The sequence below is a fragment of the Neolamprologus multifasciatus genome, chromosome 1, assembly GCF_963576455.1.
Source record: "Neolamprologus multifasciatus chromosome 1, fNeoMul1.2, whole genome shotgun sequence".
Taxonomy (NCBI): domain Eukaryota; kingdom Metazoa; phylum Chordata; class Actinopteri; order Cichliformes; family Cichlidae; genus Neolamprologus; species Neolamprologus multifasciatus.
This window is the reverse complement of record NC_140439.1, coordinates 12,260,543-12,286,633: the sequence shown is the minus strand read 5'-3', so window position 1 is coordinate 12,286,633 and position 26,091 is coordinate 12,260,543. Positions and strand designations below refer to the sequence as shown.

The following is a 26,091-nucleotide window of genomic DNA, read 5'->3' as shown; positions in this document are numbered from 1 at the left end:
CTATAGAAACAGCAAGGTGCTGTTAATCGAATGCACTTGATTAACTGATCATCAACTGATCATCAATAAATGTGAGCACCTGCAAACATTTTCACAGTTTGCTTTTGCAAGATATGTGACAATCTTCCCAGGAGTGAATAACCCAGTAAATTCACCCCAAAGTCAGACGATGCAATACACAGTAATAGCATCTCAGAGTCTACATGTCTTTTGTCATGTCCAGACCAGACAGTGGAGATGTCTGAACATAATGTAGAGCACAATTTTTGGTGAAAACCAAGCGCAGCAAATCACCACAGCACTGTGGTGGAGGGGTGATAATCTGGCCTATTTTGCAGCAACAGAACCTGCACCTCACAGTCATTAAGTTTACCATGAACTCCTCTATAAGCCAAACTATGTGAGGCTGTCTGTCTGACAAATGAAGCTGAAATTGGGCAATGATTCCAAGCAAAACTGTAAATCTACAAGAGCCTGACCAAAAAAGAAAAGAATCACGGTGCTGCAATGGCCCAGTTAGAGCCCAGACCTCAACCTGATTAAAATGCTGTGGCAGGAACTTAAGAGAGCTGTGCATAATTGAAATCCTTGCTAACCGCAATGAATTGAAGAGACACACAAGTTAGTTATTGCTGTTATAGGTGGTTCTACAAGCTACTCAATCATGGGTTGTACTTTGTTTTTCACACACTGCTTCTGCATTTTGGTTCAGCAGCTACATATATATATATACAGTGTTGGGGAGTAACGGAATACATGTACCGCCGTTACGTATTTAAAATACAAAATATGAGTAACTGTATTCCGTTACAGTTACCGTTTAAAACGTTGGTATTTAGAATACAGTTACTTTGTTGAAATAAATGGATTACACGGCGGTACTTCCCTGTTTCATATTGCGGCGGGTCAGGCCTGTTTGGGTTTTGTTTGACAGCTACGTTCTGTTGTTCCAGGCGGCAGCGTTACGGTTGCCATGGTTACAGGGTGACGCTCTCTCTCTGCGTGTTTCCTGGGTGAGAGAGCGCCTGTTGTTGTTGTGCTAAGCTAATAGGCAGAATGCTACCGGTATAGCTCCAAAGAATGCTAGCATCATAGGCAGTGTAGTCCGTGCTGCAGGGAGAATGGACTGCCATACTCGTTATGTGTCTGTGAGCGAGGGAGGGAGAAAAAGGAAAAGTACGAGCTGTCATAAAGCAAAAACGGGAGCTGGAAGCATGTAAATATAATAATAACCACTGCAGCCAAGAAGAGTGCCTGACGAGCCCAGTTGTAAGTAAGCTATTAAGACTCGACTGTACACCGTGTTCGTGTTTTCCTCCGAAAACAATAAGCTCCGTTGGAGCAGCCTTTCAACGCCTCTCTCTGTCTCTGGCTAGCAAAGTTGACCCAGACAACAAAGTAAAGCTAGTTTTCGGCTACGAGCCTGACACGAACTCGACGTATTAGCTAGAGGTCCCTTTACTACGGTTCGGAGCCGCGGACCTTCAGTAACAGTAATAAATCACAGCAATAGTACATTCATGTAGTTGTAAACAGCATGATAATATATTAAGTAATCCAAAGTATTCAGAATACGTTACTCTCATTGAGTAATGTATTCTGTATTCTGTAATGGAATACATTTTAAAAGTAACCTCCCCAACACTGTATATATATATATATATATATATATATATATATATATATATATATACCTCACTGCTTTGGTTTTGGCATACTAAACGCTAACTCAAAAACTGACTTGTAAAAAAAAAAACACTTTCACTTCATTCAGCTACACGTAGGAGTGACAGAGTACAAGTTGCAAACAACCGTACGTCTGGTTGACCTGTAACTGAGCACATAGGTTAAAATTTAACATACAGTGAATTGCATGCATCACTCTGTAAATGAAAAATCAGATCAGTAAACTGATCCTTCATTTCCTTGATGGCATAACATCCATTTCACAAATGATTGGTGCACGATTCATACCATGCCTGCTGAACAATCACTAATCACATTTACTTTTACTATTATTGGAGCAAGACCTATAAATTAAAGCTGGAGTGTGAGTACCAAATGAAAGTAACAACGACGACAAAGTAGTTCATGTGTAGTGGTTTACACTAACAAGCAAAAGATCTCTGGTTCAGTTTTGCCAAATCAAACATGTGAAGTGACCCCTTGTGAATAAGGAAGCAGCTAAAAGTCACATCTGCACATCCTAAAATGAAAGACCTTTTACTAGTGTCTCCCTCTAAAATAATTCTATAATAGTATTTCATCCATTTTCTGCTGCTTATCCAGGTTGCAGGAGCAGCAGTCTATGCCCAGACCTCCTTTCTCCCCAGCCATCTCCGGCAGCTCTTCCAGGGAAATACCAAGGCATTCCCAATCCATCTAAGAGACACAGTCTCTCCAGTGCGTCCTGGGTCTGCTCCAGGGCCTCTTCCCGGTAGCAGTGCCCTCCTAGATACACCTAGAAGGCAGCCTAGTCAGATGACCGAACCACCTCAACACAACAAATATATTATTTATGATAATAATAATAATAATGGATTGCATTTATACAGCGCTTTTTGAGACCCTCAAAGCGCTTTACAATTCCACTATTCAGTCACTCTCACATTCACACACAGGTGGAGGCAAGCTACAGTCGCAGCCACAGCTGCCCTGGGGCGCACTGACAGAAGCGAGGCTGCCATATCGTGCCATCGGCCCCTCTGGCCAACACCAGTAGGCAGTCGGTGAAGTGTCTTGCCCAAGGACACAACGACCAGGACTGTCCGAGCCGGGGCTCAAACCGGCAACCTTCCGATTACAAGACGAACTGCCAACTCTTGAGCCACGATCGCCCTGTGTATTTGTGCAAAAATGTACCAGACCTCTTTTTTTTTAAATTTTAAATACAATTTTCAGTGTCATTTTGATTAACTTGCAGCTCCCTGGAGAAGTAGTATTTGCAGCAGTTTTGGTTGACGGGAAAGCCAACTGGAGTAATTACAATCCTTGCAAATCAGTCTTTGTACTGAGACTGTGAGACTGTATAACCCCCCAAAAAGACATTCATTAAAGTTTCTCTTAGAACAGTTTAGAATAATTGTTTTACAGTTCTCAGTATCAGCCTTTCCCCTGATCGCTTGTCTGACTGAGATAAACATCCAACAGCCGTTATCCATATGTACAACCAACACTGGATAATATTCTAATATGCTTTATGCAACAAGTTAATGCCTCAGCTGTTCCTCTTTCACCTTGACGCACAAGTAAAGGTGCATTTAATGATATGACAAAGGCAAGTAATTGAACTTCTGATAATTTTGACATGAATGGACTTGTGAAATCCTCTCTGCAAATTTGTTATCAATCAATGGATTGATAATAACATGCAGTTTACATGCGTTTCATCACTGATAGCCACACACTACTCCACTGTATCTTCACAATAGCACCTCTTAAGAGACTCATTTTAACCTTTGGGCTTTAAGTTGATAAGAACAACGAGGTAAAAAGACTAATGATGAAACTGCCCGTGCAGTGTGGCATCTAAATTGGAAACACTGTCTGAAATACTGAAACAGGCTGCCTATTTCTACCTGAATACAGCAAAGTATTAACAATAACTCTAAAAAATAGCTGCTGATCCAAGAAAAGCAATACTAAAATTTATACTGCAGAGGCACGAATCCAATATGAAGAAACTATTCCGATCTAAGGTTGCATCGGTGATGATAATCTCCCTCATGACATGCCTTATCCATGCGAGCCACTGCACCACTGTGACAACAAACAACATTGTTCATCTGAATTTCTACTGAATAACAATGAAACAGATGGCCAGATGCTTCACTGTTGCATTCCTTTATAGTTAATAATCGAGTACTTGCTGTTTGGTCTGTTTTTTGTTTTCTGTGCAAAACTGCTTTTCATTCACTACATTAATATCTCTTAAAATGACAGGCTTTTCTCCTTCGCCGTGTCAGGGCAGCTTGCATTCAGATAAGCCTTTAAGGAGAGGGGGCTAATTCGATTTGGCCACAGCCAACTGCACCAATTAAAGACACATCATCAAACTCAGCTTGAAGGATAGTGCTGTGCTGTACCAAAAATACCTTTGCAGCAGCATTTACAGCCCAGAGGCAGTCAGAGGGAGCACTCCCCCTGCCTGCTAAAGCAGGAGATCCCTGTTTGATTTTTGCTGGAGACGTTTTGTTTTTTGGAGAAATCCCCCAAATAAGCCCCGAGAAGGAACAGTGAAGAGAGAAGAAGCAGATTAGGCAGATTGCTTGTTTATGCTGCTGCATTCATCCTGGTGCTGCTGAGGTTGGGGTGGGAGGGAATGTTGTGAATGACTGAGGCAGCAGAGCAGCTGAGTGAGACTAACAAGTGGTTGCCATGCAGCAGGAGCAAGCGCGCGTGCTTCTGGAGAGAGAGCTAGAGAAACAGAATGATAATGAGCAGCGGGCGGCAAGTAAAGGAGCATGAGGACAGGAGCTCTATCTCTCAGAATAGACATATAATAGCTAGATCCAGCCTTCCGCTTCCCTTCCTCTATTTTAATCTCTTCACCTCTGGCTTTTTGGTTAGATGAGCAGTTAGCCTAGCACATCCAGAATGCCAGCAATGGATGAATTAATGGATATACATCTGAAGGCTTCAAGAAGGAGGAGTTGTTCGGAAGAGACAGCAGCAACAGGTCTGTAAGGATGGCACGATAATGATGGTGAGACGCCTGTTTTTTCTCCCTAAGACATCCTCACTAGAGAATCTGTCAATGCAGTCCCTCTCTCTTTTACCTTACCTCACTGCCTCGCTCTCTCTTCTCTCACTCTCTCTCACCATCCACACTTGTGCAGTGTCCTCCTCATCATTCTGCTTCCTTCCTCCTCGTCTGTCTTTCCCTGTCCTTCCTGTTCATTTTCCTATCTGTATGTATCCCCCTTCTCTTTTACCCCCTCACCCCCTTCCTGTCCTCTCACTCTGGCCACCTGCTGCTTGTGTTCATGTGAAAGATTTTGGGGTTGGGGGATTGGGAAAGTGCAGACTTCCACTTGCGTGACCACACCAATTTTTTGATTATGTTTGGTCATTTACGGTTTCCCTCTCACCGTCTAATGGAATTGCACTGTCGCGCAGGCATCTGCTTACATGCAACAGGTAGAGATTCCATTCCTGTGAGCTGAACATATATAGCGTCACATCTTCGCAAGATGCGATGTAGTCATTCATTCCTCACTGCTTTGCTTATGTGTAACGGCTGGCTATGCACTGCGACACACTGTAATTCTAACCTGACTTAAAGACATGTAGTGATGCCTCGCTTTCAGTGAGTCGAGCCTGTCTCTCTCCTCGGTTCACGTATGCTCTTTGGGTTTTGGGGTTGTTATTTTTTTAATTTCTTTGCAAAATTTACAGGGGGGGGGGTGATCTGTAGAATGAGAGAGATCAATCTTCGAACGTTCAAAAGAGGCATTTATGTAGATACAGGAAACCTTGAATGAATTTCTCTACAGTCTATGCATTAACTGTTGCACTTAAACAGGCTGATTGAAATGGATCTGCTCACAAGACATGATGGCCGATAGCTGACACCATCATTTAAACTCTGTCCAGGTAACATGCAGGCTTCTAAACGCCTGACCCTATCAGAGGAGAGATGAGGCACCTAGATGTTGGTTTACCATGAGCAGCGTCCACTACAACCACTCCCTTGCTGCCATGAGCGGAAACGACATGATGGCGCACTCTCTGACTCTGGAGCAGAAGACAGCCTTTGCCTTCGTGGGGATGCTACTGGTGTTTTTGGGGCTGCTAATAGTAAGGTGTTTCAGGATCCTGCTGGACCCCTACAGCAGTATGCCCTCCTCCAACTGGGCTGATGGCATTGAGGGGCTGGAGAAAGGGACGTTTGAGTACGCCCTTACTTAACACAGGGACACACGCATCAGTAGATGTCCTGGCAAACAAGAAGTGTCCATGGAAATCCATATGCATATTCACACACACACTTGCAAACATGAACGCACACAAGCTCCGCACAACCATTGCACGCTGAAACGCCATTAAGACATTACTGTGGCATACCAAACTCCAACAGCAAAGCCACGTGTGTTGTTTAATGTGTGTGAATTGTTCAGTGTCCGTGTGCGACTACATGTTTGTTGTGTGCGTGTGAGTGTGCGAGGTGGTCATATTGTCCGCCCTTCTGCCAGGGGGTGTGTATTTCAAATCATCGATTTACACAGAACTTGGCTGAAGCTCCCTTTAACCCATACCTGCGAGATGAATGAATGTCTGTAGATAATAAGAGATGGATGTTCATGGAAGTGGGTGGGAGATTAGGATGCAATGGATCTTTTCAGATATAGTTTGAAGACTCAGGGACAAGATTCCTCATGTGAACTTAGAATGGAAGAGAGAGAGTGTTTGAAACTCTGCACAGCTAAATTGTTCTGCACAGGAATGTATACGAGTGGATACAGGGTAATATGTCTAACTAGTGCTTTGTAGACTAATCAAATCCGATCTGTGGATGATCCAAATGGATGCTGCTGCTGCTGCTGTGTGTGTGCCCCTCGGTCCCTTTCTGTGGTGTCTTGTTCTCTGAAGTCATGTAATGAAAGGCAACACGACAAACTGTGATTTACATTATGGTGTTACTGTTTCTAAATGATGCAAAATCAACTCTCAAGAGTTTGTACTGCTGCTTTTTTTGAATGATGGTATACTGTATCCTGCCACAATCACGTGTCAGAGTGAAAGGAACAAAAAAAACAACCCCAACTGTTTACTTTGATACATGTGGCAGTGTTGCTCTATTGTCAAGCATTACTTCCATTGTTTAGCTTTCAAGCGAAATGAGGACGAAAATAAATTGGAAGGACTTCCTCATTCTCAGCACTGCTAGTTTTCTGACGACAAGGAGAAACTCTCACTGCTCGCCTGCCTGCATAGGAAAAGGTCACATGGAAAACAGGTGTGGGATGTGCGTCCCGCTGCACCTGAACATCTTTTTCCTGTAGTTTCGGTCTCACCTCCAGTCTTTCTTCCAGACAGAGGAAGAGAGAACAGTCCTAAACAGAGATTCTGTAATTCGGCCCACTGCTCAAAGTCTGGAGTGTTCCTTTGCTAATTTCTATGGTCTACGGTTTCTCCTTAGCGCTGTGACTCTGCCTTACTGTGACCTTCAATGGGTTTATGTGCCTTCATCTAGAAAACATTAGAGCACCTGTTTGTGCGTGCGTGCCCGCGTACGCGTGCGTGTGTGTGCTTGAGTGTCATATCATGACGACAGGCCTGTTGCTTGCTCAGCTGGTGGTGGAGGTTTCTCATTGATTTTCGTTGGATCCAATGATGTAAAAATAAATAGAATTTTCTTCACTTTAAAATATTGCTTGCAAAGTCTCTGTGTTTTGTGCCTCTTGCTTCTTATGCGGGGAGATCTGTTTTACATGTGAGCACGCTACACGCTACAAAATTTCAAGCCTTTTTACATGGCCCGCTTGTAAGCTAGGAGAGCAGTTTTGCAACATTGCTGCAGCAACAGAGGGAAGGGGAGCAAGAGAGCGCCACAGGCTAATATTGGAGATTGTGAGGGACCAAGCAGCCAAAGCAAAGAGGACACAGGCAAAAAAGTATCTTCAAAAAGGGTTTTCTTTATTTTAACCCTCAAAAAGTCCAAAATTAACAAAATTCAAAAACATACTTAGCAGGCCCATAAAAGAGGTCAACTAAATATAACTCTACGAGAAGTAATTTCCAGAAATAAAACAAAGTGAGACACAATTTAACTCACAAACGGACCTAATTACAAAGACACGTGAGGGTAGCTTTTATATTGATTTGGCCAAACCATTTACACACAATAGGGGGGAAACAAAAACACACACTAATATTAACTAAGCACAGAATAACCTAACTAAACCTAAAACACCCCTGCTCTTGGTAAGCCCATGGTTGGTCCTTCTGAGCAGGCATTTTGTTCCCAGAGTCAGCCACGCCCCTGTGTGGCTGATGCCATCACAGTGATTTAGAAGCAGTTAGACTTTTATGGTTTTTTTTAAATAAAACATTTACAAATAGGTCCTCATGCAGAAATTGATGATATGCATGTGCATGTATGGTACGGTCTAAAGAGAAATGGTGGCTAATGCAACAGCAGATCTGCAGAACCCACATGCAATTTACAATGAAAGGCCACCCTGTTCATCCCCTCTGACACGCATCATTTGTCAGGAATGCAATCATTATTGCGCCATTATCTCTGTCACCTACGTGACATCCTTATCTGAAATCTATTCTTAGCAGGAAAAGGCCCAATTTGCCCTCAATCCTACAAGACCACTTAAAAGAAAAACGAACCCGACATTGTAAAAAAGGTTACCCAGGAAGTGTTTCGAAACGTTTCTGCGTCGCACTGTCTTGTAATATGTCACTCTGCTGTCAGCTCCGACGGTGTCCGTTATTCGTTTAAACACCGTAATCGCTATCCCTTCATTGACTGGAATAAAACAAGGAGACAGATCTTTGGATCTTTGGCTCCTGGGTTTGATGGAAATAGGAGCTGAGTGATTACACAATTATTATTGCACAGATCATGTGTTGATGGCATCGCTGAATAACGTACCTTAGCGTTGCTGATTATCGATCATTAGTTTTAGAACTTGCGATTTTCAGACTTCACAGCTATGACCTTGATGTCGCAATAAGGCCAGAAGATCCAAAAAGTTACATTTTTGTTTAAACCAAAAGCAGTTTAACACAATCTGCTGCTTTTAGTACAAGAGCTTTAGGAAATCATTTTAGTGAGGTGAATACTGTAACTTAAATGCCTCATTTTAACACGGCACTGGTTATTGTCAGTGCCCTTGGGGTCAGATCTAATGCTTTATCTAAGACTATTTAATTTTAGACTCGTGACTTGAGTTACATAATTTGACAAGCCTCCCCATAATTGCATTTGCTTCTGATAAAGAGCAGTGGTGCTAAAAATGGCACGTTGTATAGAAAACTCAAAATCATAAAAGTTTTCAAGGTGTTTATTTATTTTTTCACAGTTCACGCTGGGTTTGCTGGGTTGCTTTTGCATGTATAATCTTAATGTGGACAGGCTTGAAATAAGTGCTTTGAACAAGTGTGGAAGCCTGTATGAATGAACATATCAATGATTACCTACCTCGATATATATCATTGTTTAATAATGGTTATTAATGATTAAAAGGTTCTTTAATAATTTACTTTTAAATGATTAAAAAAACAGATTCTTGGATACCCTTTTCTTAGTTATTTGCAAGTTAATGTTAATGCTAACACTGAAATCAATTCAAACCAGGGTGGTTTGAATTGATTTGATTCAATAGGCATACAAGATAATATATATACAGAAAGTTTATTTTACCTGAATATTTATCATTATTATTAATGATAATGAAACGGTATATATTACCTGAGTTTAATATTGCAAGAAAACACTTCTATGTGTAGTAGTTATGTAAAATAATGGTTCTGAAAAGGCTGAATTTTCAGAGAAGTGCTGCTACTCTTGGATCAAAGGCTACATTACAGCCATCAAAGCAAGAAGTTGCAAGTTATTTCGCGTTTGGCTTTTTCTCCTTTTCATTTTTAAGGATTTGGTCTTTGTTAGATTATAGAAAAGAGAGACCATTTATCCAGCACTTAAAATTTTCTTGTCTTTTTTTTTTTTTTTTAAATAGGCCATATTTGAGTCCAGGTCACTTATTTTTGTTTCTGAATGCCATAATGCAGTACAATTAGTACAATAGATGAGTGGAGCTAAAAGGTTTGACCACTCTTTCATTTGCAGTCTATTGCTTCCTGTTTAAGATGTAATGCCGAGAATCTTGTCTGCTAATATTTTCACATTGCAGGCTTGATAGATTATGCAAAGGGGTTTTCTGCCTTTTTCAAGCGATTTGGATGTTAACGAGAGTGCAGACTCCCTTGTTCTCTGTACAAATTGGTGCATATGCACCTGCTACCACAGGCTCACAGTGTCCGCTCAACAGCTCTCTGAGGAAAGCTGTATACTGTGAATTTACTAAAGCAGATCTGGCAAAAGTCAAGCAGCCTGGATAATAAAAAAGAATCACAGCAATTTCATGTCCCGGCTGCGGGAGAGTCAGCAAGGCCTGAGGATCACTGACTCTAATAAGAAAGCCGCAGTGTAAAATGAGACAAGGCCTGGGTCTGTTTAACCACAAAAAACACTGTAAACCTGGGAATGAACATGTGTCTCAAAGCTAAAGACTAATATCTGTATTAGTTGGGTCGATTACTGCAACTCTCTTCTTTTTGGTCTTAGTCAAAAATCTATCCATAAGCTTCAAAGTGTCCAGGGCTTTCTGCTGCTCTGCCCCCGTCTTTGGAACTCCCTTCCTCCTGAGATAAGAAACCTCACTTCCCTCCCTCTTTTTAACTCCAGACTCAAAACTCACCTGTTCACAATAGCCTAATCCACATAAACCTTTCCATCCTGCTACTTTAGTTTATTTTATTTATTTGCTCTACATTTTATCTTTACTATTTTGTAAATGATTATGTTTGTTGTTGTTATTGCTTGTGTACAGTGTCCTTGAGTGTTTTGAAAGGCGCTCTCTTAAATAAAATGTATTATTATTATTATTATTATTATTATTATTATTATTATTATTATTTATTAGGTGTACAAGCCTTTTGGAGTCTGATTAAGAAAAAAAAAAACGAGATGGGGAGGCAGAAGGGAAGAGGAGAGATCTAGTGTGCAGATTTTTACACTCCGCATGGAAATTTTTCTCCAGCATGACTCAGTCAGTATCATTCATCTGTTAAACCATAAAAACGTTGAAACACTGATTTGATAGGCAATGAACAATTGATTGTCTCCTTTCAACTTAGATATAGAAACACATGCTGGAGTATCTTTGTCAGCCCGCAATACAGCCAAGGTCAGATCTCAAGTCGTTAGCCACCCTTTCACTGGGTGCATAAATCACTGTGGTGTATCGGTAATAAGGAAGTTTACCTGTTAAAAGGTCTTTTAAAGGCACTTCAGAAGTCATGTGGCTCTGGTGAAAGGCCTCCGGCATGTTCCTGTAATTCATGGTCTTATATTAACTCCCATTTTCCCCATTAATATGGCCATTTCTTCTGAGCTCACCAATTCACTAACATTCCCCCATAACAATTTGCAGCAAAGAGAATCATTAGAGACATTTATTTAATCCGTTATACAACTCTGGGCCCAGTATACTAGTCACACATAGATTCTCCCGTTATCACACCGTTCCTCGGGATTATATCTTATTGCAAACATATGTTATGAAATGTATATTTTTCTATTGGCCTACACTAGCCTTATCTTTTTCAGACGCTTTACAATATACACATCATAATGGGTCTGAAACCTGTTTAGTGAGAACTTCCATGTGGATGTTTCCAAATGATTCATCCATAGGTCTGAGGAAATACTATACTTAAACTTCAACCACAGAACAGCATGTGCTGCTACCCTGCTCTTCAGACAATAATATTAGTAATCAATTCTCCAGCACTCAGGCAATGAGCACCTTTATCTCTCGTTTGGTGTTTATGACTTGGTTAATAGTTAAGCAATGTCTTTGTGTCCCTTACGATGGAGCAAGGACATATCTGACACCCCTTGTTCGGATTTCTGAGGGTTGATCCAGTAAGTTAGCCAATAGCTGACAGCCAGTGTATGACCCTGGGATACATGGTATAAAGGTAAGCCATCTGAAAGAAACCAAGCTCATTTGCAAGGAGTTGAGAATATCAGAAGAGTTCTCTGCAAGTCTGATCATAGCTCATAGCCTAGTCATCAGTAAACAAGGACAACCACACCAAGTTGATCCAGCTCTCTGCGCTTTTGAAACTTTTGGATGTCTGAAGACTAGACTGTTCTTTTATCCTTGACGGTTTAAATCTGAGAGTCTCCTTCAGCATTCTTGATGGAGAGATTCAATTCTAACAAGGGGGGGCACATCAACTCTGCCTATGATTCCAACCTGGATGAACCTCCAGTTTATGAGGAGACCAACGATGACCACAGGACAGTGCGACCCTCCGTGATCAGCGCCTTCGGTCATGACACTCTGGACCGCGTGCCCCACATTGACTTCTACCGCAATGCAGGCAGCATGAGTGGCCACAGAGCTGTGCGACCCTCCCTGCAGGAGCTCCATGATGTGTTTCAGAAGGTGAGTGAATGTAGATGTGTGAGATCTCTCTGTTTTTCCACTATGGTTGGCACCCAATCTCCTCCTCTGTTAAGCCTGTTTTGTCCACAACCCGCCATTCTGGAGAAAATAGCTTGCACCCATTTTTCTCCAAATTCAAGTCAGTGACGTTTTAACTGCAGGGTTTTTTTTTCCTCCTGTGCTACACACTTCATTAGAAAGTGAAGTGATATATTTTACAGATGTTTATTCTTTCAAACAACCGTGCAGTAGCCACCGTCCAATTATTAGAGCCTTATCTTAAAACGTGTGAAACTAAAAAGGACAACAAAAGTTATTCTTACAACTGAATGACAACCAGCACTCTTGACACACTTAAGTTTTATTGTTTTTTAATTATTATAAGGCTACATTGTCAAAGAAATGTGTAAGATTATTTAGGTTTATTGGCTGCATTAGGTTTGCACCACTGGATGGTTTAAAAAAAATGATATTTTAGTACCCTTGCCAGCAGAGAATGGAAAAAAAACTACCACCTATTTATTGCCATAAGAAAACAAAAACCACAACTTTTTATAATGCCGCCCCTTTTCTTGCAGCAGATTATGCATATAAACACCAAAAATGCTATCTAGTTACTGTGAAAATGTATGTTTCCTTTTGTGTTTTCATTCTTCCTGCAGAACGGGGCGATCTCTGTCCCAGACACATTGGAGGACGATGGCGAGAGGAGCAGTGGAACCCCCTCTGACGATTTAGAGTCTGCTGCTCCCACTGACGATATGAAGGGCATGGTAAAGTTTGGCTGGATAAGAGGAGTCCTGGTAAGTTATTTTAGGTCATGGTAAGCTACTTCTTTTTTATTTAACCATGCTCACTAAACCAAAGATGACGCTCTGTGGGTTTCGATAACACAATGAGGCCCAGTGGCGCTTTCGAGATCAGAATCTGGGAATGATTTGCATTTGCTCAGGACATGATTTTGATCTTGCTTTTGTGTTTCAAGGGCACAAAGGTCAGAAAAGGCCCCCAACATATTTTTCATTGGATTGTTTTGTAATTAAAAGCCAAATTATGCTCAGTGACATTTACTCCATAAATTGAAATAACAATAAATCATGAAACACAGTGAGAAAAATAGATTTACACTGCTCTCTTCCACAGGTGAGATGCATGCTCAACATCTGGGGTGTCATGTTGTTCATCCGTCTGTCCTGGGTTTTTGGTCAAGCAGGCTGGGGTGAGTGGGGCAACGATACACACATACGCACACATAAATAGCCACTAAGCCCACAGTAATGTTTTTTTTGTGTGTGTGAGCACTTTTGCTGAAAATGAGTCCGCCTGTAACTCCAGCCCTTATCAAACAGTGAACGCAATAAAAAATAATCCATTTACCTGGTGAAAATGTATAATCTGGGGCAAAAACAGATGCTGTTCCATGTAATTGCAGGGACTGGAGATAATTAAAGGATAATTAATGAGCTCCCTTAATGATCTATACCTGCTCAAGGTCTGTTGGGAGAGGTAGAGGTAGATAATAGTGTTTGTATGTGTGGATAAGAGAGAAAGTGAGAGAAATTTAAAAAAAAAGGGGTGGGGCTTTGAGTATGACTTCATTAATTTGTTCATTGCTTCAGAACCAATACAGTGGGGCAAAAGAGTATTTAGTCAGCCACCGATTGTGCAAGTTCCCCCACTTAAAATGATGACAGAGGTCAGTAATTTGCACCAGAGGTACACTTCAACTGTGAGAGACAGAATGTGAAAAAAAAAAAAAATCCATGAATTCACATGGTAGGATTTGTAAAGAATTTATTCGTAAATCAGGGTGGAAAATAAGTATTTGGTCAATAACAAAAATACAACTCAATACTTTGTAACATAACCTTTGTTGGCAATAACAGAGGTCAAACGTTTACTATAGGTCTTTACCAGGTTTGCACACACAGTAGCTGGTATTTTGGCCCATTCCTCCATGCAGATCTTCTCAAGAGCAGTGATGTTTGGGGCTGTCGCCGAGCAACACGGACTTTCAACTCCCGCCACAGATTTTCTATGGGGTTGAGGTCTGGAGACTGGCTAGGCCACTCCAGGACTTTCAAATGCTTCTTACGGAGCCACTCCTTTGTTGCCCGGGCGGTGTGTTTTGGATCATTGTCATGTTGGAAGACCCAGCCTCGTTTCATCTTCAAAGTTCTCACTGATGGAAGGAGGTTTTGGCTCAAAATCTCACGATACTTGGCCCCATTCATTCTGTCCTTAACACGGATCAGTCGTCCTGTCCCCTTGGCAGAAAAACAGCCCCATAGCATGATGTTTCCACCCCCATGCTTCACAGTAGGTATGGTGTTCTTGGGATGCAACTCAGTATTCTTCTTCCTCCAAACACGACGAGTTGAGTTTATACCAAAAAGTTCTACTTTGGTTTCATCTGACCACATGACATTCTCCCAATCCTCTGCTGTATCATCCATGTGCTCTCTGGCAAACTTCAGACGGGCCTGGACATGCACTGGCTTCAGCAGCGGAACACGTCTGGCACTGCGGGATTTGATTCCCTGCCGTTGTAGTGTGTTACTGATGGTGACCTTTGTTACTTTGGTCCCAGCTCTCTGCAGGTCATTCACCAGGTCCCCCCGTGTGGTTCTGGGATCTTTGCTCACCGTTCTCATGATCATTTTGACCCCACGGGATGAGATCTTGCGTGGAGCCCCAGATCGAGGGAGATTATCAGTGGTCTTGTATGTCTTCCATTTTCTGATGATTGCTCCCACAGTTGATTTTTTCACACCAAGCTGCTTGCCTATTGTAGATTCACTCTTCCCAGTCTGGTGCAGGTCTACAATTCTTTTCCTGGTGTCCTTCGAAAGCTCTTTGGTCTTGGCCATGGCGGAGTTTGGAGTCTGACTGGTTGAGGCTGTGGACAGGTGTCTTTATACAGATGATGAGGTCAAACAGGTGCCATTCATACAGGTAACGAGTGGGGGACAGAAAAGCTTCTTACAGAAGACGTTACAGGTCTGTGAGAGCCAGGGATTTTCCTTGTTTGAGGTGACCAAATACTTATTTTCCACCCTGATTTACGAATAAATTCTTTACAAATCCTACCATGTGAATTCATGGATTTTTTTTTCACATTCTGTCTCTCACAGTTGAAGTGTACCTCTGGTGCAAATTACTGACCTCTGTCATCATTTTAAGTGGGGGAACTTGCACAATCGGTGGCTGACTAAATACTTTTTTGCCCCACTGTAGATCAGCTGAGGTAACCCATGGGGTTCCCATGAGATGTTAAAGTTTAGCACTTTTAAAGCTAACTGTGGGGAGGAAGCTTTCATGTCACACACACAGTGTTTTACACCTAACTAAGCAGTGCTGTAGGTGGACTTTACAAAAGTGATTATTTGCATATTTGCATTTCAGGTCTGGGAATTGTGATCATCGCGCTCAGCTGTGTGGTCACCACCATCACTGGCATTTCCATGTCTGCTATTTGTACTAATGGTGTGGTGAGAGGAGGTAAGGCAGCGAAATTTCAAGATAAAAATAAAGGCACAAAGTTCCAAAGAACACCTGAATATGATCTCCTGAAGCGTTTTTTATTTGTTTTGTTTTTTTTAAAGCTGTATTTAACTTATCCTGACATTAAATCAATCAGTCACTAAATTTTCTATTAATCATTCACTACTGTATGTGTCTGTGTGCGTTACATTGCCATTTCAGGAGGTGCCTACTACATGATATCTCGCAGTTTGGGACCAGAGTTCGGTGGTTCTATTGGTCTTATTTTCGCATTTGCCAATGCAGTGGGTGTATCCATGTATGTGGTGGGATTTGCTGAGACAGTGGTCGACTTGCTCAAGGTGAGACATGTTATATTGATTAGGCTGTTGTAGAAGGATATATATATATATATATATATATATATATATATATATATATATATATATATATATATATATATATATATATATATATATATATAATATAATATTATATTATATTATAGATATAGATATAGATATATTGTTTTTTGGGGGGTTTTTTGTCATACACAGGAGAACTCTGCTATCATGGTGGATGAAATGAACGACATCAGGATCATTGGCTGTATTACTATTGTGCTGCTCTTGGGTATATCAGTTGCTGGGATGGAATGGGAGGCAAAGGTTAGAGAGAAAAAACGGTGCTGTTTGTTCAACAGTCTCATTTACTTGTACAAAAGCTTAAACTGTTTGCATTTGTTTCTCACCGCAGGCGCAAATTCTACTTCTGGTTATCCTGCTGGTGGCCATAGTGAATGTTTTTGTAGGCACAGTCATTCCTGCAACCAACGAAAAGAAAGCCCAAGGGTTTTTCAATTACAGATGTGAGACATCCGCTCCAAACCGATACACATTTTTCATTACAAATAATCCTACTCACTCACAAAGTGCTGCTAACCCCTGCCATTTCTCCTCACTCTCTCTTTTCACAGCCAAAATCTTCTTAGAGAATTTTACTCCAGAATTTAGGGACGGTGAGACATTTTTTTCAGTATTTGCCATCTTTTTCCCCGCGGCAACTGGGATCCTGGCTGGAGCTAACATCTCTGGAGACTTGCGGGTAATTTTTTCATACAGAGAAGAGTAATACATGAGGGTCATTAACTGCTACGTAACATAGGCTTGAATAAAGAGTTTTTAACTGTCTTGATATTTTTTTTAATTCAAACCTATTTGTTTTACATAAATACATTTCTTTAAAGTCATTGTATTTAACTGTCAAGCACAGATCTGCATAATTTAGCACAAATCTTTATTATTTCACAGGATGCCCAAGCTGCACTACCCAAAGGTACCTTGTTAGCCATCCTGATCACTGGTCTCACCTATCTGGCAATGGCTCTTTGTGTCGGTAAGTGACATGTTTGATTAAATGCAGCTCCAGTGAAAGAAATGTGTCCTGAAAGCACAAATTTTATCTAAAAAATGCTTATCAATCCATCTGTTCTTTTCTTCGACTGGTCAGCTGCTACTGTTGTCCGTGATGCCACAGGCAACTCATCCAGCATCATAAATCACACAACACCAGTAATTTGCAACGGTTCAACAGCGGTTGCTTGTGAACTCGGCTACGATTTCTCTTCCTGTGAAGTAGAGAAATGCAAGTTTGGCTTGATGAATAACTTCCAGGTACACAACTTTCTAAATAAAGAAACTTTTAAGAAGAATTCAATTTCTTCATCTGTAATGCTCTCATCTTCTCATCACCTCTGATTCAGGTCATGACCTTGGTGTCTGGGTTTGGTCCTCTCATTATTGCTGGAACATTTTCAGCCACCCTGTCATCAGCCCTGGCTTCCCTTGTCAGTGCGCCTAAAGTCTTCCAGGTCAGTAGATCGCCACTGTTTGTTTTTTTTTAATGTACTACAATAAAATGCAAAGTGTTAGAGAAGCAAACATGTTGTTCTTAACCTCTGAAAATATTTTTCTTCACATCATTTCTTTTCTCCTCAGGCACTGTGTAAAGACAACATCTACAGGGCCCTGCACTTCTTTGCCAAAGGACACGGCAAAAACAACGAGCCAATCCGTGGTTATGTTCTCACATTCATCATTTCTGTTGCTTTCATTCTCATCGGTGAGCCCACTGCTGCTGTACCATACCACCAACCTTAAACCAACATTTCATGCTTTGTCTCAAACCACATAGCTAACAAAGTCTTCCAATTTGAATGAATCAGAAAACACGTTCACACATCAACAGATCACTGACATAAACTAAACAAGCCAAACAACTAAAGGAAGATTTCATCTGACAAGTGGTGTCCATGCAAAGTGATACAGTTAAAACTCCTTCTTAGCAATCTGCTTATTGTGTATATTCACAAACCTGTTTCAGATACATATTGGTTCATGTTTAAGTTTGATATTCCCGCTCTGTGAAAGAATTTAATGTGACAGAGATTTTCTGTCTGTGCAGGTGACCTCAACACAATCGCTCCTATCATCTCAAACTTCTTCCTCGCATCTTATGCCCTCATCAATTTCTCCTGCTTCCATGCATCTTATGCCAAATCTCCAGGTGGGTGTCTAAAAAGTAGCTTATAAAGGAAAAATTCTGTTAGTAAAATCAGGTAGTTCTGCTTGTCCCTATCCTCATTTACCGTTTTTTGTTGCTGTTAGTGTTGTAATCCATTACTTTGTATAAGTGACTTCAAATATTTTAAAAATAAAGCACTACCTGACAAACCGAGCTGTTTCAGCAGTGGATTATGTTTAATGTTATATGTAGTCTGTTTTCCATCACTTTTCTCACATTGTTCTTTGTTTTAATGCAGGTTGGAGACCGGCATATAAATACTATAACATGTGGCTGTCCCTGATGGGAGCATTGCTCTGTTGCGTTGTTATGTTTGTTATCAACTGGTGGGCTGCTCTGCTCACATATGGCATTGAATTCCTCCTCTACATATATGTCACAGTGAAGAAGCCCGGTGAGCTTATTTGATTGCTTGGAAGGATTTTTGCTGTGCGACAGGAGAAGTAGAGCTAATCTGTCCAGACTGATTTTATCTTCAGATGTAAACTGGGGTTCGTCCACGCAAGCGGTGACGTTTGTGAGTGCAGTCAGCAATGCTCTATCTCTGTCAGGCGTGGAGGATCATGTCAAGAACTTCAGGTAAAATCCTGCACTCAATTCCTGCAAGCACACATGACAAACATTATTATCATAATAGTTTCAAAGATAATTTACGTTAGGTAAAACTTTTCAATCAAGGAGATTTTCAGAAACCTAAAAACAAAAGGAGATAATGTTCTTATTTCCCATCGTCAGGCCTCAGATCTTAGTTCTGACGGGTTCAACACGAAGCAGGCCGGCTCTCCTTGACCTGGCTCACTCCTTCTCTAAGAACTATGGACTATGCATCACCTGCGAAGCGTTTGTGGTATGTAATATTGCAATCTCAGACAGTCTTAAAATCTTGATTTAAAAAAATCAACCTCACATTTATATTAAGATTTGCAAAATCAAGCAAATGTAATTCATCAGAGTGCAGACTTAGCATGCAGTGGGTGTTCAAAAGAATGTGAAGTAGGGATCAGGGAAATGCCAACTGTCTGGGCGCCTGAGACTAAAGTTTAGGGTCAGGTGCACTTTCTGAATATAAAAAAAGATGGACCGCTTTTCCCTTTTACAAAAACGCTTACATTCAGCCGTATGGTGTGATCCCCTCAGGGCCCCAGATCAGAGACCGTTGAAGAGATGAACAATGCAATGGAGAAGAACCAGTTGTGGCTTAAGAAGCAAAAACGCAAGGCATTTTACGCTGCCGTGGCCTGTGACAACTTCAGAGAAGGGGCTGAGAGTCTGCTGCAGGTCAGTATGGTCATAATTTATTTAAGAGGTAAATAAAAAAATCTAGTTAACGCACAATAATCCAGTGTATTAATGTGTAACGTGAGTTTTGATGAGAATATGATAGCAGATTCACAGAAGCAGGTTTTATTGGCCCATGTCTTCCAAACAACACCCTACATCTGTTGATCTAGAGCTGTCTTAAAAATCTGGCCAGGACATATGTGCAGTAGAAAAGTTCGGAGGGGAAAAACAGTGGTATGGCTCAGACTATTGCACCGTCGAGATAAGGCCTCTTATGATTGTCCGGATAGCTTACTTCAAACAACACAGCAGATTAAAGCTATAACTGATTAACACTGCATTTGGATGAGCTCCGGCAAAGATAAAGTGAGGTCTGCTGAGTGATCTGACAGTAAAACAGCCTTACAGTCTATTTCGCTTGGAAATTTTTAAGCTTTCTAGAAATCATTCCCCCCTCCCTCTCTTAATCAAGGTTTTACACTCGGTTTTATAACCCCAGGGTAACATGGTGCCTGTATTGCTTCACTTAACAGCTCATTGTGATTTGGCATTTTATATCTTCCTCATAGGCTTCTGGTCTTGGCCGTATGAAGCCTAACACATTAATGATAGGCTTCAAGAAAAACTGGAGGACTGCCGGGGCAGAAGCAGTTCAGAGTTACGTGGGAATACTTCAGTAAGTGCCGAATAAACACACACACATAGTGTGTTTTTATAACAATAACACACTCGGTAATGGGAAGCACATTGAAAGTTATCATTTCATTTATTTTGTTTTCTATGTGCTTTTTAAACGTACTTTATGAAGTTTGCAGTGCAGTAAAAAAAACCAGTGCAAAGTGTAGGCTTCTGTTATTTGATCATTTGAAATCTATTTTAATATGTCATTATAATACATGTGTAGCATTTATTTCACAGTAAATTCCATTTAAATCTTTAGGAACATACAAATAAACATTGTGGATGTATTCACATTGTTATGTTCTTAAACATTTATAACCTGTTCCTATAATGTACATTACAAAGCCATAATAATGTGATATTTCAAATGCCCATATATCCCGATATGCTTACACATTGTTAATGCAAATGGCAATTAGAAACTTAGCATTTAATAACTCTATATAGCATTATTCTCACTTTGACCTTCAGATCAATCTAATGACCTTAAAGGGGAGGTCATAGGTCAAATGTGACATATTTTTAATTATGCATTTCACACACACCAACTGTACACACCAAATGTAAGTGTCATAGTTTCTGGGTTATAAGGGTTTTTGTCAATTTTCAGCGAATTAATCATGAAGTTGACCTTGAAGTTCTTAGTGGATGTAAGCCAGAATTTTTATTTTTTTCATTAGAATTCATTCAAAAGTTTTTGAGCTATTGTATTTGTATATGACACACATGTTCACCACAGACTACTGAAAGCACAACCTCCTTAATTAAGCATAAAGGTAATTAAGCATAAACAGGAGATCTGTGTTTGGACTAGCATTCTTATTCTCTTGTTGACAGCGATGCATTTGACTTTGAATATGGGACCGCAATGCTGAGGGTGAACCAGGGACTGGATGTGTCTCACATTGTCGAGGCAGAAGGTCTGTATGATATTGTCTTTAGGCTTTAAATTATTTAACCCGCAAGAGCTCCAGCATCAACATACCCATGGTAGAGAAAACAAACCACCAAGAAATTAAGAAAAACTGTTGTAAGAAACTGCTGTACATGTGTCACAACAACCCACAAGAGCCCTTTATAATAATAAAAACACTGATAAACCAAGATACTTTGTTCTGTAGATTAGAAGCTTTTAATAAAGGTTTACAACGGTCAGGTAGTTCACAGATAAGATATTAAAAAAAATGCAATTTATAGCTGTGTCTCTGCAGATTTGTTTTCCAATAAGAAAAGGGATCCTACCTTGTGTAACACATATTCACAGCCATGTTTCCCATTCTGTTTTTCAGAGGAGATGTTAAGGGCAGCAAAGGAGCAAGAGGCTCTGGATAATGAGATGATGCCAAATGGAGGGAAGGGAAAAGGACTATTCAGGAAATCCAGGAAGTCATCTCAGCAAGTGCTCACGACCAGAGGTACCCATCTTACGACTGTCTCTAGCTCCTATTTAACCCTTTCATGCACCAATTATCACAACCTCACATTTACATTCATCTTCAGACATGAAAAGATGAATAAAAATACTTAATAAAAAAATCCAGATTGAGATTGTCATAATTTGTGCATGACAGAGTTAAATAACAATAATTACAATGAAACACGTCATATATCTACAGTAACGTTAAACGACCAGTGGGTGGCAGGGGATGGAGTGACACATTAGTGTCTAATGTAGTGGTTTATGTGCAAGTAAACCATCAACACTCACACAAATATAAGAAAACAGCCTTTGAATAGCCGTCCACTGTAGTGACCACTATGCCTGAAAGGATTAAAGAAAACGTTGCATCGAAAGATGAATGTGATCTCTTAATATGTGGAAGCACGTTTCTCTTTTTCAGTCTCCTCCACACACAGACTCAAATAGCTTACATTTAGTAAATGAAACCAATTACTCTTTTTTTTTTTTTTTTTTTTTTTGGGGGGGAGGGTCATGCTCACATTGAGACATAATTGAATCCGCCATTCCCACTAAAGAGGCCCCTGAGACTGTAATCCAATAATACACTCCTTTTCGTCCACTTTGAAGAGCATCTTTTAAGAATGTTCCTTTAACCCAGACAGCAGAGGCTTGCAGCCTGTAGCTTAATCTTTCTCTGTTTCACACACACACGCCAACACACACTCATCCCTGAGCTGCATCTTGGCAAGACAGCGAGACAAGGCAGTCATTAGTATACCAAATACACACTACTCATTGGAGCATTAAACTTGAGAGACGGCCATTTCTGGTGATGTAGAGTCATCTCTTAATGTTGGTTTGTGATAGTTCTCATATCCAACTTTACAGTCAATCATATTCCCTCCTGCTGTTGCTCTCATATCTTTCTCCCTTTCTTTCTCTCTCCCAGTGTCGGTGTGTGGCTCTCCACCGCCACAGGTTGCCAAAATGAATGAGAAGCTGGTGGAAGCCAGTCTTCAGTTCAAGAAGAAACAGCCCAAAGGCACCATTGATGTGTGGTGGCTGTTTGATGACGGAGGTAATTCTTGGATCATTTTTATGAACACTGCCTGAAGTTCGTAACAGATAGGTGCACACAAATCCATAACATTCTCCTCGATGTCACTGGAGACAAAAATATATGAAACAAGCCAAATCTTTAAAAAGTAGAAGTCTCTGAAAGATGCAACATGGAGCAATAAATAAAAAAATGTGCTTCTCTTCTCTCAGGTCTTACACTGCTCCTCCCCTACATCCTCACTACCAGGAAGAAGTGGAAAGACTGCAAAATGAGGATCTTCATCGCAGGACAGCCTGGACGCAGTGATCTGGATAAGGAGGAGTGAGTAAACTAATTAATATTTAATTGGCAAGATATGAAAATTCATGTGCTGCTAACGATACTGGAATGCTATTTAGCATTAACACCAACATAATGAAGTACATGTATAGGAAAGCTAATCAGTGCGTGGTGATTTGACTTGCAGGATGAAGGGCTTGCTGAAGAAGTTTAGAATCAACTGCAGTGACATTAATGTCTTTGATGACCTACATATCAAGCCCAGGTCTGAAAGGTAACTGCCATTTCTTTTCACATGCACAAGTAACAGCGAACCAGATGCTGAAGTAGTAATAGTAAAATTAAATCACATTGTAATATCAGCATGCTACAAGTTTAGGGGAGAAAAAGAACATTTATAGAGAAAGCTCATGTTCTTATTTGCATTTCTCCAGCTTGAAGGAGTTACAGGAGATGATTGAGCCTTTCCGTCTGCATGAAGGGTCCAAAGACGCTGATCAGATTAGAGCCTTGCAGAAACAGCAGCCCTGGAAGGTCACCGACAAAGAGCTAAGCGAGTTTGAGGAGAAGGTAAAAACCACTGACGCTAAGTAATAACCTTACACAGGCTACAGTGAATATATCACGTATTATCTTCATATCAATATAAACAAAATAAAAAAATTTATTGTTAAAAAAAAATAACTGTCGCTTGGTTACAGACACACCTCCAGGTACGACTGAATGAGCTCCTCAAGGAACACTCCAGATCAGCCAATTTAATCGTTGTGTAAGTATATATTGTCTGAATAACACTACCAAGCTTAATCCATTGTGGAAAGAACAATGTCTAACATATTTGTTTACACTGTTGACCCCCTGTAGGAGCATGCCCATAGCTCGGAAAGAAACGATCTCTGATTTCCTCTACATGGCCTGGCTGGACATCCTGACAAAGGACCTTCCACCCACCCTGCTCATTAGAGGCAACCACAAGAGCGTGCTAACTTTCTACTCTTGAGCACTTTCCATGCCAACAATCCGAGTGTGATATAGCTAGAAAGGAAAAGGAATGGTGTTGCCATAATGACAAGCCATGTTTAAATAAAATGTACAAGAATATTTAGTCTTCCAGGCCAGCAGAAAAGTGTAATACAATCAAGCATTTGTGGATAACTCCAGTTGAAAGCATATATATATAGAGATATATATAGATATATATATATGTCCTCTAAGAAAGGACACACACACACAACAAGTCTGTATTTTCGAAATTGAATTTGTAAATGTGAATGTGTCTGAATATGAATGTAGCAGCTTAGAAGAACACATAGTCAAATCAATTCAAATCAGTTCATAAACAAAGGCAGAGACACAACCACGGCTGTGCAATGGTCAGACTGTAAAATAATTGTATATAGTAGATGTGTGTATTCTAGAAATGATCAACATCTTGTTATTGGCAACTTTATTATCAGTTCTTTTTTAAACACTTGTTATTTTCACTGTGTAAAATACACTGCTGCCATTATACAGATGTTTACCTTTCACGTGACATTTTTTCAATATTTTTCATGTTACTTTCATAGTACACTTTTTAAGGGCAACGGAATAAGGTAGAACATTATAAATCAGATTATTCTGTAAATTTTACCCTTCCTATTTTAGTCTATCTATTTAAGCACATAATGTTAATCAGCTGAAATAAAGATTAAAAACATTTGTGATGTCTCCTTATCTGAATATATTATATTTATTTATAGTGTCAGATGTTCTTTGTCCAGAGAAATGTGTCAGTGGAGGGGGAAATGGGGTATTTGCTGCAGTATATAAATTAGATGTCTATTCGTTTTAAATGTATAGTATCTTACTTGGTACCTTACAGACATCATTTGGGTATTTTCTCATTTTATGATGATTATTCTATACAGTTTGGCACACTGGGAATAAAAAGTGTGCACACTTTTAAAGTAGTCAGCAGAACCTAAGGTTTAATAATAATGACGTTTACCCTTCATCAGACATATTTATTCATTGCAAACCATAAAAGATCTTTTGACTTAAAAGTAAAGCTACACATGACACCTACATATCAGCCAAATCAAGATCAGCCTTCGCTATCAGCAAATAAGACGACCTCTACCGTTGGCAGTAGCCATAACCCAGAGTCTATCTGTTGTGTCACATCAACGATACAGAGTTCAAACATAATTTAGCACACTTTAAAACTATTATTTTAATTGCTGTAGTTGCAATTTTGCAGTTTAAAGAAACAAGAAAAAAAAGAAAAAAAAACACACCTATACAGGCATAACTGGTCAGTATTGGGCCACAACTCCCTGATCATATTATGTGTCTATGAATATATTACACTGAATGTGAATCCCCCTCTTAACCACTTTTAACCCACAGAAAGAGCTAAAATTTGTGATCCAACACAAACTTTTCAACTGATGGTGATATTCAAAGGAGAAAATCTTAAACTTCAACTCTGTTCTCAGATAAAGAGATATAGATACTCTGAGTATGATCTTTGAACATCGGCTGTTTTTTCAGTCATTTTCAGGCCAGTCCTTGTACCTGACCATGTTTTTGTTTGTTTGTTTGTTTGTTTAACTTGTTTAACAGTGATCTATGAATCATTCAAGCATAAAAAAGACTGTAACAGACAACTTAATTCCTAAAGAGCTGATCTAGAATATGAGAGATGCATCTGGCCTTTCAGTTGAGAACAGGGAGAACAGGTGGAGGTATGCCAAATGACACAAGGGCAAATCAGTAGTACCAGGCCTTATGGATTGAAGAAACAAATTTGACACTTTTGGTTCAAATCATCACTGTATACAGAGAAGGCAAGGAGCCCAACAATGAGTGTCTATAGCCATCCGTAGGCTGTGGTTTAAGACTGCATTTCAGCCTGTGATATATGGGATCCTGTCAAAATCAATACACTCAAGAACCAAGAAAAATCAGATTTTGAGCCACTATGTAGTACCATCTGGAAAGCATCTGATTGCCAATAGCTTAATTTTTAAATATGACAAAGATCCCAAACACATGGCCAATCCAGTAAACGCATACCTAGATAGAAAAACAGCACCACTGGTCATGGATTGGCCTCACCAGATCCTGGACCTTAACTTTACTTA

The 26,091-nt window shown here is 40.2% G+C and overlaps 2 protein-coding genes across 3 annotated transcripts; both read left to right on the top strand.

Moving 5' to 3' along the window:
• Window positions 1-3,651: 3,651 nt before the first annotated feature.
• Window positions 3,652-9,251, top strand: ctxn2 (cortexin 2). 2 transcript variants are annotated; one of them, XM_085153120.1, is made up of 2 exons: window positions 3,652-4,678; window positions 5,596-9,251. In XM_085153120.1, exon 2 carries the CDS (start codon window positions 5,665-5,667, stop codon window positions 5,908-5,910), a length of 246 nt encoding a protein of 81 aa, XP_085009246.1. In that variant the 5' UTR covers window positions 3,652-4,678; window positions 5,596-5,664; the 3' UTR covers window positions 5,911-9,251. The 2 variants fall into 2 exon arrangements, with proteins under 2 accessions (XP_085009246.1, XP_085009172.1); XM_085153046.1 differs by having other exon boundaries at window positions 3,660-4,705; window positions 5,596-9,180.
• A 1,521-nt stretch (window positions 9,252-10,772) lies between these two features.
• slc12a1 (solute carrier family 12 member 1) lies at window positions 10,773-24,637 on the top strand. The gene is made up of 26 exons (XM_085152932.1): window positions 10,773-12,194; window positions 12,857-12,997; window positions 13,338-13,413; window positions 15,600-15,695; window positions 15,900-16,039; window positions 16,235-16,345; window positions 16,434-16,545; window positions 16,654-16,781; window positions 16,988-17,072; window positions 17,187-17,350; window positions 17,440-17,547; window positions 17,675-17,798; window positions 18,141-18,242; window positions 18,499-18,654; window positions 18,740-18,839; window positions 18,996-19,107; window positions 19,398-19,538; window positions 20,111-20,217; window positions 21,060-21,142; window positions 21,512-21,637; window positions 22,574-22,702; window positions 22,894-23,005; window positions 23,151-23,237; window positions 23,398-23,533; window positions 23,665-23,732; window positions 23,828-24,637. Exons 1-26 carry the CDS (start codon window positions 11,946-11,948, stop codon window positions 23,961-23,963), a joined length of 3,129 nt encoding a protein of 1,042 aa, XP_085009058.1. The 5' UTR covers window positions 10,773-11,945; the 3' UTR covers window positions 23,964-24,637.
• The last annotated feature ends 1,454 nt before the right edge of the window (window positions 24,638-26,091 follow it).